The 14,102-nt window shown below is 43.0% G+C and overlaps 1 protein-coding gene across 1 annotated transcript in view; it reads right to left on the bottom strand.

Annotated features, from left to right (window-relative positions):
* Positions 1 to 543: 543 nt before the first annotated feature.
* ST6GALNAC5 (ST6 N-acetylgalactosaminide alpha-2,6-sialyltransferase 5) overlaps positions 544 to 14,102 on the bottom strand; it is a 32,924-nt gene continuing 19,365 nt past the window's right edge. Inside the window, exon 4 of the mRNA XM_039257033.1 lies at positions 544 to 3,332. Coding sequence (XP_039112964.1) covers positions 3,101 to 3,332 — 232 coding nt within the window. The 3' untranslated portion in view covers positions 544 to 3,100. The remainder of the gene's footprint in view (positions 3,333 to 14,102) is intronic.

Raw genomic sequence — 14,102 nt, forward strand, 5'->3', positions numbered from 1 at the left:
ATTTATTTTTTGAAGAAAAGCTCTCACGCTGAAGTCTCGGGACCTTGGAAGTTCCCGAATCGCTCTGGTTTTATGTCTAGCCCTTAGGTTAGCACATACCAGGGTTAGTGAAGCACAGGGACTTAGTTACCAAACACCCATTAACCATAATGGAAATCACACAGCAAAGTCCCCATGCAGCACACTGAATATTTACCTCCTAATGTTCTTTTAATGTACGCTTTCTTGGGTGAATATTTACTGTAGAATATTAAATGTAAGATTCCTTTTTTTATGGGCCATTTGAAGTGATTGATTTTGTTTGTGAATTCCTGTATCTTTGCCCATAATGGCTGTCTATTGTAATGGCCTCTGCCAAATGTTCTTGCGCTGAAATAACAGACGCCATGGGTCGGCCAGCTGTGGCTTTGTATTACCGTGGTCTTAAAAGCTAGGAGGTAGCTGATGACACAGTTGGGAAAGAAGGAAAAGGTGTGTAACATAACGAGTCTGGCTAAGGCTTCCAACACAAATGGATATTGAAATCACTGAGGTCTGTAAACATGGTTCTGCAGGCATCTTTTATATCAGAGCTGATGTTTAATGTTATTGAATGGTGTTGAGACCGATAGTCACAAAACGACAGTGGCAAGATAAGAATTCAATTGCCCACGGCCAGGACCATCAGCACAATCTATCAGAATTCTAGGCATTTTCTTTAAATGCTATAATAAAAACCACTGCCCAAGTGATAATTCTTGCACTTTTTTATACCATATTTTTAAAAATATAAATTCACATACGTATCTTACCTACATTTAGATTTAAGCTATTTCCCAGTGAAGCCAGGAATTTCAGAATTTGGTTGCTTTTCACTCTTTTGAGTATTTGGGAGGAAGAAGTTACAAAAAAGATGGGAGTTATCATATGGTCTTTAAAAAAAAAAAAAAGAAAACAAATCCCAAAACCTAAAGATAACACAGGCATTTGAGATATTATTAGAGTAGGTAATACAGCTACATCTTCGCATGTTCCAACTCTGCCTTTCCAAGTTTCCATAAAGATAAAACTTGTTAAAGGAGCCTACTTACATCTGGACAACATAATGTCTTCGAGTGATGGTAAAGATGGCCTATAAATCCAGTCATGAAATTCATGCTCTTTTCCATACATTCACAAAGTATTGTGTGTTCAGAGTCCATGCTGCAGAAGAGATTGTGCTGAAATACAATTCTACGGTCTCTTTAAAAACAATGAGAAAATTTAAAGAACACATACATTTCGATTATATTGGCTTTTAACAATTCAAGCTAGACCACAATAATACTTTGTTTCTGACGTATAAATATCTGGACTGTGTCTGCATCTCAAGCACAACACTCCATATAATTAACAGTACTAGTTAGTGCAAGGGAATGGAATCTTTAGCAGTAATTAAGGAAAGGGAAAGGAAGTGGCAACGTGAGAAACCTTCTTTAATCACAGGTCAGGTCATGTTCTATAAAACACTGTCAGTCTCCACACATAATACTTGCTGGTGCCTTCAAATCTGGCATCGGAAAAACTAATGCCTTCTAAGTCATGTGTAAAGAAAACACTGGTAGAGTTTTAAAAGGACCATTTTTGAAGAATATCACCAGCTTAAATGAAGGTCTTTCATACTAACTGATATCTTGGCCCTGAATAAAATAAGTCCTTCATACCCCTCCAGACCAGGGAACGGCTGTGAATATAATGTAAGTAAGACTTGCAATATGGGAATCTGGAGTTCACAGGATAAATGAGTCTTATGCTAGGGAATCTCCTTGTATTATCTTCTCATAGATTCAGAGAAAGGCAGTTCCTTGCTCCTGAAGCCAGGGAACACCACAGTTCTGTCTTTCTTAGTTTTCTTTTGTGTTTTTTCTTTTCCTTCCTCCCTCCCTCCCTCCCTCCCTTCCTTCCTTCCTGTGTGTAGTGCAAGAAACACCAGAAAAGCAGGGGGTAGATTGTAGCCAATGGGGACCAGGCAGGAAGTTATGTTTTTAACCACAGAGGGAGATAGATAGCAGGGGAATGAAAAGACTCCCTAAAATCAGGCTTTTGCTACTGCAGAAGCCCCAGTCATTCCAAGTGCACAGTCCTTAAATGTGTGAACGAGAGGCTCACCGCATTTTACATTTGGAAGGAAAACGTATGCGGTCGTCTAGTACAGGGACATCATTCTCAGACGAGGAAACGAGGGTTTACGTCAGGTAACCTACAGCAACTATTACTAAAGACAACCATCCTTAAGTTTCTTTTGTTAGTATTGTTTTGTTGTAATAACACAGTTTTTGGCTTTCAATTTTGTCATTTGGAGCATTTCCTTACGTTAGAAAACGTCATAGCTATTCTTGAAGCCTAAGGGTTCAAAAAATGCAACGCAACATTTCCAAGTCAATGGCATGCCAACAATGAGCATCGTGAACACAGTCACTTACCAACCGTATTCTAGGTATTTTCCAACCATCGTTCAGGATTAAAGAGTTAAGAAGGATAAATTACCACATAATCATAATCCATAAAAATACTGGCCTAGATAGAGTACACTAAAAAACTCTCAGTAAATAAATATTGGGCATTTGTTTGATGAAAGTCAGTGGAGATGTGCTCTTCAGAAATCATGTCCATACTTTCAGGCTACTTTTTACAAATCACACATACAAAGCCCAACAGATGACAAAGATTAGAGATCAGGTGAGGATACAACTTGATAGAAAAAGGTCTTTCGATGTGGTGTTTCTATAAAGGAACACAACTAACGTTGAGTTGCTTGTGTTTCAGTTTTGAAGGCAATACTTAAAGAGATCCAGAATGATTTTTAATCATGGCAGCATCACTGAAATGAGTGGTTAGCTCCTAAGGTAGCCCCTTTTGAAGTAGACGACACTCATTAGGACATATTAATTCTGTAATTTCTCCTTACAAACCAACTGCACTGCTTCACAGTCATGCCTCAGAGGCATCTGTACATGTTGCTTCTGGAGGGGTTTCTTGCTCCCAGTTTTCTCCCTTTTTTGTGTCTGGTGGCTCAGGAAGTCCAGTGCCCTGGTGTCTGATACAGTAGGGACTTGGGATTTCAGTCTGGCACACTCATTCCTCAGAACACAGGTTTATTCTCAGGATGATTTATAGCAAGTGATTCTGGTTTCCAGTCTGGTTGAAAGAAGTGAATATTGAATGTCCGTGCCCAGTTCTTAAAGACGCGTTTCTCTGTGATAAAGCGGTGATGACTACCCTTCCGTCCTCGCTCGTGGGAGAGGTACATTGTACATTCATCAGGTCCAAAAGGTTCATAATAGTGATAAGGTACCGAAGGGTGGTTGGGATCCCTGCAAGAGGAAAATGAGATAGCTGAACAGAGGGGAAAACATTCCTTTGACTGACTAAGCTGATAAGCACAACTCATATTTCCAAGTTAAATACATTTCAACAGATAGTTTTTCTCAGGTGTACACAATAAGCAAGTGGAAAGGTTTTGAGATTGTGAAACAAATGCACTGACCATCATTATCAAACAGAGAGAGTAAAAGTATATACATACCATAGGACCTTCAGGTATGGGTTATTAAAAATTATTTTAATGTTTGTTTATTTTTGTGAAAGGGAAAACACAAGCAGAGGAGGAGCAGAGAGAGGAGGAGACACAGAATCTGAAGCAGGCTCCAGGCTCTGAGCTGTCAGGACAGAGCCTGACACAGGGCTCAAACCCATGAACCGTGAAATCATGACCTGAGCTGAAGTTGGAGGCTTAACCGAATGAGCCACCCAGGTGCCCCCAGGTTTTAGGGATTTAAAAATTACTTATTACTAAAGTTCCCACTTCTACTCTTGCCCTGTAAAATCTATTTAGCATAAGCAGCTATTTACAAAACAAAAACACATCACATCACCTTCCCCATGCCACCCCCGCTAAATCCTCCAGAGGCTTCTAATTATACTGAAAGCATGGCTTATAACGTTTTGTGTGAGTTGGTTCTTCTTCAGAGTCTTCTCCTAACCCAGCCTTGCCCACTGCTCCAGCCATACTGGTCTTTCTGGGCACCAACTCTGCCAACTCCACCTTGAGGCCTTGGCACTTGAGGGTAGTCAGCTGGTGGTCGCATGCTCCTACCAGTTCACTCCTTCTCACCAGTGGGGATCGACTTAACTGTAGCCTCTTAGGAAGGGCTTTACCTGACACCTGCCCCTTTGCTACGTCTCAGTCAGATTGACTGTAAGCATTGATCACTCTCCGGAATTGCTGTTGTGTAGACTTACTTACTGTCTGTTCATGAGGGCAGGCCTTTGTCTTGTTCCTAGTAGGTGCTCAATAAATAATTTTTGAATTTCTGGTCCTGAAAGACATTTATGGGGAGTTAGTGGCTAACCAGCAAACCTCTAAAGACAACTTCTCCTCCAGCATGGAAAGTTGATGATCCTAGTTTGAAAAATGGCAAGCACGATGCCACCACTTTCCTTGTTTCTCTAGGTAGATGATGGACTCAAATCCAGAGTCTCTAAATTCAGAAATTCCAAATCCTCAGTCCTTGCATTGTAGCCTGACAACCCCAACATTTTTTCCATGTCTCTATCCCTATTTTGCCTCAAATGAGAAACACTGGCTCATTTCCTCATGGCAACAGGCAAAGGATGAACATGTGGGGGTGGCTGGGTGCCCTGTTGTAGGTTACTACACATCGAACCCCCAAAGAGCCCTGACCTCAGGCTAGTCTAGTCCATTTCCATTCTAGTCTAGTCCACTCCACCTGTTCAGTCTTGATGGCTAGATGATAGATTTAGTTAAGACATCCCAGCAGGGTAAATCTTTCTATCTTGAGTTACACTCACCAACTGGCTTTGTGGCAGAGCTTAGTGCTTCTCTTGAAAGGCCCAGGCAAACCACAGTTCCATGCCTGGAGCCTTTGGGTCCCCATTCCAGTAATTTGGGCTCTACTCTAAGTACAGTAACTTTGTTTCCCAGAGATGTTCATCCTGCTAGACACCTATTTGTTTTCTTCAGAAGAGATCAATACACAAATAGCTTCTAGAGTAGCAACTTTACTGAGGTCAGGGATCGAAGTCTTTTATCAAGAGGGGTGTCAAGATTGTGGCTCTGACAACAATAAACCTTTTGAGCTGCCTCTCCTCTGAGGTTAAAGTTCTTCCAGGAAGAGAGATTTATTTTTGTCATGCAGCATTTAAACGTTCCTGGTCCTGGGTTGGATGCTATGCTGAATTAATACTCCGCATCTCTATCATGCTTGTCTCGAAGTATCTCTGCGGTCTACAGTGACACATTAAGTTCAATCCTGTTTAGTTAATATAGATTTCACGTATAAACTTTCTACAGAAACCCCTTAAAATTTAGTAGGAAAGTGTTTTCAGTCCAGAAAACACATTCTAGGAAGAATTAAAGTTGGAACTGACTACCATGAAGAAAAGAGTAAACAACAAAAAACAGAAAAATTTCAGACAAATGTCCTCAGATTCATATGGCATAATATGCGGAACCATGCCAAATTCACTCTGCCATGGTATACTCTGGGTTAAGCTTTTATTCTGATATAAATCAGGTTTTAAATCTCATTTATCTACACTTTGAACATATTACTGGCATCAATCTGATTAAAGAAACAATTAGGTTTCCAAAAATATCATGAAATTGAGTTGGCATCTAAGAATACAGAGAAATTGGATCCAGCTAAAGGATGCTATGTGGGGATCAATTTCCTTATTCGGGAAGACCATCGCTTTGAATGAAAACTTATCTGGCTCCATATTGATCACCGAGAGAGGGAATTAAGTTTACAGATTTAGTTATTGTGATTTCAAAAGTGTCTACATAATTGGGGGTTGTTTCCACACTTTAAAACTCTGTGTAGGGGCGCCCGGGTGGCTTAGTCGGTTAAGCATCCGACTTTCGCTTGGGTCATGATCTCACGGTTCGTGGGTTCGAGCCCCGCGTCGGGCTCTGTGCTGACTGCCAGCTCAGAGCCTGGAGCCTGTTTCAGAGTCTGTGACTCCCTCTCTCTGACCCTCCCCTGCTCACGCTGTCTCTCTCTCTCTCTCTCCTAGAAATAAATAAAACATTAAAAAAAAATTAAAAAAAAACAACAACAAAACAACAACTCTGTGCAAATGGCAGGAGAGTGCTTTGTGGGCCTTGAGAAGGCAGAGCCAAAGCGACTGTACTAGGAACAGCCCTCCGGGTTGAAAGGCTGCCATCAGTGGCAATCCGCTGTTCCCTTCAGGAAGCCCTTTGCAGTGGAAGGTCTTAGGTCTTTTCTCAAACCTGACTTTCTAAAGGCTGTCGTAGCTTTTTCTTCCTCCACCTGACCCAAATGAAAACATCAATAATATCAGCAGAATTTCCACACCAGGAGGCTCTCATTGTAAAAGGGAGGATTCTGGCACCCAACTTCCTGTTCCAGGGGTGAAGGTGTGGGAGCAGTGGGAGGGGGCGCGGTGCCAAGAAAATCACAGAGCCGGTTCCCCACGTGGAGGCAGCTTGTCAACAGTGCTCCAAGGACCAGCTCAGGCATAAATCCGAAAAATCATGTGTAGAAGGATGTTTGTTTCTTTACAGAGGAAGCAGAGGGGAGGAGAGTAAAATAACTAACATTTAGTGACGGGAGCTTTAAAGAAATATCATTGCCTGGGTTCCACCTTCACAGATTCTGGTTTTAATTGATTTGGAGAGGGTCCCAGGCATGGAGGGTATCTTAAAAAGTGCCTTTGGTTTGAGTATCAAAATAAATAATGGCAGTATTGAATTATAAAACCCATAAAATAAAATAAAATAAATATCCATGAGTCCATGATGATTTCAATAAATAACGGAATCTATAAACGGATGAAGAAGAAGAAACACCATTTCCTTACAGAAGAATTCCAATTAATAAGTCTAGAGAGAATGAGGAAATAGAGAAATCACCATTAGAACAGGCCTGTAATTGTTGCAGGCAAGGTGCTCGGGTGAATGAAACATTAGTGGGGAAAAAAGATGAAGAGAAATAGGTTATTTGCATGAAATATCTCCCCCAAGATATTTATTAATGACAAAGGGAAAGATAATAACTTCACAGTGAGGAAACCCAGCAGATGCCACCTCAGCCAAGTGATCAACGTGAACATTGCCAGTTATAAGATATCTGATTCCTTCATGAAGATAGAAAAGAAAAAAAAAATAAGACCTTGGACATCATGTGCCTGTTGACCGGGGATGCTGGGAAGGGCTCACTGCTCTTACCCTCCCTGAGAATGCATAAGGTCAATTCAACCATGAAAAACATCACACAGATCTAAAGTGAGGGGTCTCCCACACTACTGCCCAGGTCTCTGTAAAGTCATGAAAGATAACAAAAGGCTGGTGAACTGTCACAGATAAGGGGAGAGTGAGGAGACAGGATAAGTAAACTCAAAGAGATCTTGGAGGAGATGAAGGGCAGCAGCAGGAAAACTGGTGAAATTTGAATAAGATTCAGGTAAGAATTTTGTACAGGTGTTAATTTCTTAGTATTGATAATTATGCAAAATGTTAACATTAGGGCAAGCTGGGGGAAGGGTATGCTACGTTTGCAACTTTTTTGGTACGTTCAAAGCTTTTTCAAAATAAAAAATTTAAAAACATAGTAATGTTAAAAAGTGCCTAGGAGATTCTAATATGCAGCCAGGTTGAAGACGGGTGGTTAAGTTAAGTACTGGCTAGGTGTTGGTGCTTCGTTACATTATGTCTTTCATTTCTTCATCAGGCAAGTATGTAACATAAGGTAAGTATTGCTGCTCCATTTGCTGGGTGAGCATCCGGCACGCAGGTGGCGTCTGGTACCTGGCTTGAAGCACATAGCCTCACTCATGGGCCATGTGAGCTGCTAGATTTGACCCTTTCAGCCCAAACCAGAGTACACAGCATTCACATTGTTTAAGTCTCACAGCGCCCCCATTGTACAGATGACAGAACTCATGCACAGAAAAACTGAAAAGGTTTCAGGGCTCAGGTTTGGACCAAAGCTGTACTCCTAAGAGTGAGGCTCTGTATTTTGGAAAAACTTCTGCTCCATCAATGGGTGTCTGTACCAAGGGCACCCCAGGCTCCTATTGGAACATGGGTTGGAACAACTTTGTCCTGGCTGCATTCTCCCAGCACCTATTGATAGAGGCGCCCTGTGCTTGGCGGACACTCTGCACAGTCAGCGCGAGCAGCAGAGGCCTTGTGCTCATTTACAATCATGCACGCTAAGATTAATGGTAACAGGAGTTTATAATTTCCCATTTCTGAATCTTTTAAAGCTAAGCTGTACAACTGGAGGAAACCTCGTAGCATTAGCAAGCATGGAAGAATACTTCCAATAGGTGTGATCTGGACTGACCCTGATCTGTTGGTTTGGTTTGAACTATCTACAAGGCTACAAATGATCCAAGGAGAGAACAGTGGCTTTACCTCTCTCTAGAGCTCTCACGCACTCTCTAAACTCTTCTATTCTTAGCATGGTATCTGGCATACAGTAGGTGGTCCGGAAATGCTTGAGGAATAGAGCTGACTCAACAGCTGCCAAGTGTCTAGGGTGTTCTGAAACTGGCTCGCATCGGGGGCCTTTGGGGACACCATGTAACATTCAGAAGAAAATGTTCCTATAGCAGGACTTCCTACACAGCTGCTTCATCCCCATGGGACCCGCTGAGTCACCTTTACTGACTTGTCCTGATTTCTTGTCCTTACCTCCTCTTTTGGAAAGAAAACATCTGCATACCTTGGAAGCCAGTGGAATAAGACTAGTGAATCTGGAAAACATGGAGCACCGAGAGCCTGCAAGCTGTCTGCTTCACAGGGCAAGGAGCCAAAGTGAGTCATCTGAACTCCCCACTCACTCCTAGCCCGGGCACCCCAGGTGGTGCTTTCACATCTAGTATTAGATCAGTGGACCCATAGGAGAGGAGAGTAATAAAAACACCCCATGACTGCTAAGAGTTGGTCAAATTATGGCAAAGGCAGAAGAAGGAAATCATGGCAAAGATAAGCATCTAAGAAAAAAACTACAACAATATGTTTGAAGTCTACTTCATAAAATGTGAACCTCTTGGGGGCATTACCATTCCATACCTGTCCTCTGGAAGCATCTGATTCAACACGGTGGACTTTCGCCAACTAGGAACTTTCCCTGTGACACTGGAAGCTTTATTAATGTTCACTAGCTAATAATTCTAACAGAATCAACTCTCTGATATTCACGATACCTTTGAGATGTCCTTCACATTATGGATGAGATATTAATTTAGTTCCATGACAGTGATCACTTTGAGTCATTACTCCGCTAATTAATACTCAAGAAATGATGGGTGACAGAGAGTTGTAAACTCGGTAATGTGTTAAGTACGACCAGAAATAAGATTATTAGGTAGAATTTAAATGCTTGGCCCATTATTATCACAAATAATTTACAGTAGAAAATGAGATTGAAAATACTCACCATAACTTAGTTTGGAAGGCAATGATAACAAGATTTTTTTCATTGCAATTTATAGTTCATCCAGAGAGAATGGATTTGGCTTCTTATATGGAAATGGCATGACTTAAGGGTCTACTGTCCACATAGTAATATATTTTGAGGCTGTCTCTGGTGCAGCGTGACATTAATTTTCCCCAGCTTTCAGAATACTGATGAGCCCAGAGTCGAGCAATAGAGGCAGGGTGGAGACTAACTGCCTGATGCCCGAGCCCCTCTGTGAAGGCCCGGTGCTGGCTCTGGCTGAGAATGAAACAGGTGGCCGCCATGGACTTCCCAGGACCCTTAAAATCCGAATTTGCCCATTTGTTAATTATACTTTTCATTCACCAGGCACTTGAGGTATTGGGATCAATACAGAATCGGTTTCTTAAGCACTGCCAAGGAAAGGAAGGTTTTCCTCTATTTATTGAGTCAATCAATACCGAATACATACTATGCACCAGACACAATGTCAATGTGAGGAGGCATGATCCCTCCTCTTGAAGAGACTATGGGCAAAAAATGAATCCATGAGGTGGGGCAGGGGAGGAGTGGACAGAGGGCCCAGTGGGGGCACAGGTAGGGTCTGACTCAGGAGGTGACGAAAGCCTGGAGGAGAGGCTGCTGCATATGAAGCCGTGGAGTGAGGCCCTGGAGACCTGCATTCAGATCCTAGCTCTGACAGGTACCTGCTCCATGACTGGGCAGCTGTTTTCAGTCTTTAAGCTTCACATGTGAAATCAGGATAATAATAATGTTTATCTCATGGGATTATCATGAAGCTTCAATGAAATGGTGCATATATTCATCCTAAGTGCAGGGCCAGCACGTGGTATGTCCAGGAAAATATCAGTCATTAATATCATTGTAAAGAGCCAGCAGCGATCAGCCAGATTAAGAAGAAGGGGATGGAAATTCCAAACTGAGGGGGAAAAGCCGTCCGTTGTCTGCAGGGTGAGTTCCTTTAGAAGTCTGCAGTATGGCAGAAAGAAGTCTGAGTGAGGAGAGAAGATGAGACTAAAGCAGATGCAGAAGCCACGTCCTGGTGGGCCATGTGCTAAGCTAGGAATATGAACTCTGCTCTAAAAGCTTTGGAGAGCTACAGAGGGATTTAACCGACAGAGTCCAATGTGGCTTATCCAGCAGCACAGAGCTGTCTAGAGAGGAAAGAGAAAGGCTGGAGTTGGCAAAAGCAGTCAGGAGGCTACTGTAGCACCAAACTAAGGGTTGCCTGCTAGTCAGATGACTTTTACCCAGTGTTGGATTCTACCAGGTTTTAAGTGATGTGTCCGTCACCTTCCCCCCGTGGCCATTTATATGTCTGCTGCTTCCATTCTGTGGTTTTAATTATGAATGTAGGGCTATTGTTCTTCCTGAGGAGTCCATGTGCTTAAGAGTTTAGAGGCTACTAGAAGATTTCTTGCCAATGAATGACTCCTGGAAGTAACTCAGGCCCCCTGGGTGGGAAGGATAGGAAAGCCAGACCTCCAGAAGAGTTGGATGGAAAATGGCAGCTCTAGGCCTGTACGGGCGAACCTATGGACCGTTATCTTGGGAATCAGTCACTCATGGATTCCTTGGCTGTTTACTCCCCCAAGGTATAATTTATTCCCCTATTCCCTCTCATGCTCTGTCCCCTCCCTCATCCCATGCATATAGTGACCCACATACCCTGTGGGTCACTGCCACCTTAGGCTGATAGAAATGACTGCAGTTGCAGCCCAGTGTTTGGTCTCTCTGTGCCTTGGTTTCCCGGCAATAAGGGGCAATGCTAGATTTTCCTGAAAAGCGTGTGACAGTTTGATTTAGATTGAAAAGCAGCATGACTGTATCAAGACAAGAGGTTGTCAAAGTTCTTGTTTGCCACACAATCCTGTGTTATACAAGAGCCCATATATACAGCAGATAGAAGTGGGTCTGCTCTTGGGGCGCCTGGGTGGCTTAGTCGGTTAAGCGTCCGACTTTCGCTTAGGTCATGATCTCGCGGTTTGTGGGTTCGAGCCCCGCGTCGGGCTCTGTGCTGACTGCCAGCTCAGAGCCTGGAGCCTGTTTCAGTCTGTGAGTCCCTCTCTCTCTGACCCTCCCCTGCTCACGCTGTCTCTCTCTCTCTCCTAGAAATAAATAAAACATTAAAAAAAAATTAAAAAAAAAAAAAAAAGAAGTGGGTCTGCTCTGGATAGAGTGGGTATAGGAGGCCCTGATATTCTTTCTCTCTTGGCTCCTTGCCCCTGGTCTACCTGATAGGGTCGGAGGAGTGCAAGGACTGGTCCGAGTACAGCAGAAAGTCAGAGGTGGATGTCTGAATAAAGCCCTGCGGATCAGATGCTACTGACAGGCAGCCAGGGAGTATTTTCTCCCATAGGCATCTTGTGACCCTCTGTCCCTTTTGACTGACTTGTGTCCAAGAGACGGTCAGGAGACTGAAGGCAAAGACCCTGTCCTTTCCATCTCTGATTATGTCTTCGGTACCCAACACGAGTCAGTTGAGTGAATGGAAGTCTCTGTGATTAGTTTTAGCAAATAACTCCTTTTGAGGATATAAGTTGCATCTTAAGGTCTAAAAAGGTTAATTTAACCAAAAATGAGCAGTTGGTGCTCTTTTTGCTTGAGGAAATCTGGCCCCATATGCCTAACTCTTCATTCCAGTAAGAAACTGGCTACTTTGAGGAAGCAATAGAATGGGTAGATACAGGGCGCCTGCGTGGCTCAGTCAGTTAAGCATCTGACTTAAGCTCAGGTCACGATCTCACAGTTCGTGGGTTCAAAAACCATGTCGGGCTCTGTGCCGACAGCTCAGAGCCTGGAGCCTGCTTTGGATTCTGTGTCTCCCTGTCTCTGCCCTTTCTTACTGCACTTGTGCTTACTCTCTCTCTCTCCCTCTCTCTCTCTCTGTCTCTCCACCACTTGCACTCTGTCTCTCAAAAATACATAAATGTTAAAAAATTTTTTTAATTAAAAAAAAACAAGAATGGGTAGGTACACTAGAGCAGCCTCATGTGACAATATATTGTAGGGGCGGGAGGCCACTTGAAGCCACTTCCCAAAGATGTAGAAAAGTGGGATCCAGTTCATACAGGAAGCCATACATGCCCTTCTCTTTCTAGCAACCAGGCTCTCCTCATCAACTGGACATCATTTATTGGTTCCCATTGGATGTCTCTGTAAAACGTACCGATGAGTATCCATGCTTGCAGATTGGTGAGTCCTTTCACCTGGTAAATGTAGGTGTGCTTAGGATACACCAGGGTGTGCCAAACCTTCCTCATCTATTATCTTGTGGGATTATCATACGAACCCTTAAGGTAAGTATGGCTGTCTTCACCATCTTACAGATATGGAAGCTAAGGCTTCAGAGGTAGTTATTAAGTAACTTGTCCAAGATCACTAAGGTCAATAAGGTCAAATAACTGTCTCAAAGTCACATGGCCTTTGAAAAGCAGAAATGGTTATTTTTATCACCCATATAAGTACCCTTTTACAACAGCGCTAAGGAGAAAGTAGAGGACAGGGCCATTCATTCTTTTGACATTTATAAAGCATCTGCCATAGGCTAGGAAGGTAAACATGTGTGGGCCTGTGCACCAGCGCTCAGAGAACCAAATACACAAAAATCTCTGCCCTTGGAGAGTTCATATTCTGGGGGACTCAACCAGCTTGTGTTCTGCCACCTCACAGAACTGTCCCTCCGTTTTTGGGCCCTGGTGATATCTGAACTCCTTAGCCCTAGAGCTCATGGCACATGACCCCTGCTTGCCCCTTATAGTTCTCAACTTCTTTCAAAATAAAAACAAAAGGGGGAATGGTTAGATGAGTAACCGGACTGACTTAAAAGTTGCTTTTTCATTCTCTGGTGGCAGACAGTGTTTGCAGAAGTGATTTGACTCCCAGTGGCAGTGCTGGGGTGCACGCCATGTCGTCTGCAAGCATCAGAACAATGTGACTAGAAAAAAAAATCAGGGAAATAAGCTACTTAAATAAAACCAAAGAGTTGGTTTTTTTTTGTTGTTGTTGTTGTTTTTTTACAAATAGTTTATTGTCAAATTAGTTTCCACATAACACCCAGTGCTCATCCCCACAAGTGCCCTCCTCCATGCCCATCCCCCCTCCCCCCCCTTCCATCAGTCCTCAGTTTTTGTCAGCATTCAAGAGTCTCTCATGGTTTGCCTCTCTCCCTTTCCCCCACCATTTCCTCCCTTCTTCTCCCCCTTGTTCCTCCGTCAAGTTCCTCCTAATCCTCCTATACGTGCAAACATATGGTATTTGTCCTTCTCTGCCTGACTTATTTCGCTCAGCATAACACCCTCAAGGTCCATCCATGTTGCTACACATGGCCAGATTTCATTTTTTCTCATTGCCATGTAGTATTCCATGGTATAGATAAACCACATCTTCTTGATCCATTCATCTGTGGATGGACACTTAGGCTTTTTCCATGTTTTAGCTATTGTGGAGAGTGCTGCTGTGAACATTAGGGTACATGTGCTCTTATGCCTCAGCATTTCTGTATCCCTTGGGTAAATTTCTAGCAGTGCTGTTGCTGGGTCCTAGGGGAGTTCTATTGTTAGTTTCCTGAGGAAGCTCCACACTGTTTTCCAGAGGGGCTGCACCAGTTTGCATTCCCACCAACAGTGTAGG

This window comes from Hyaena hyaena, unplaced genomic scaffold (genome assembly GCF_003009895.1).
Source record: "Hyaena hyaena isolate Hyena2069 unplaced genomic scaffold, ASM300989v1 scaffold_601, whole genome shotgun sequence".
Classification (NCBI taxonomy): Eukaryota; Metazoa; Chordata; class Mammalia; order Carnivora; family Hyaenidae; genus Hyaena; species Hyaena hyaena.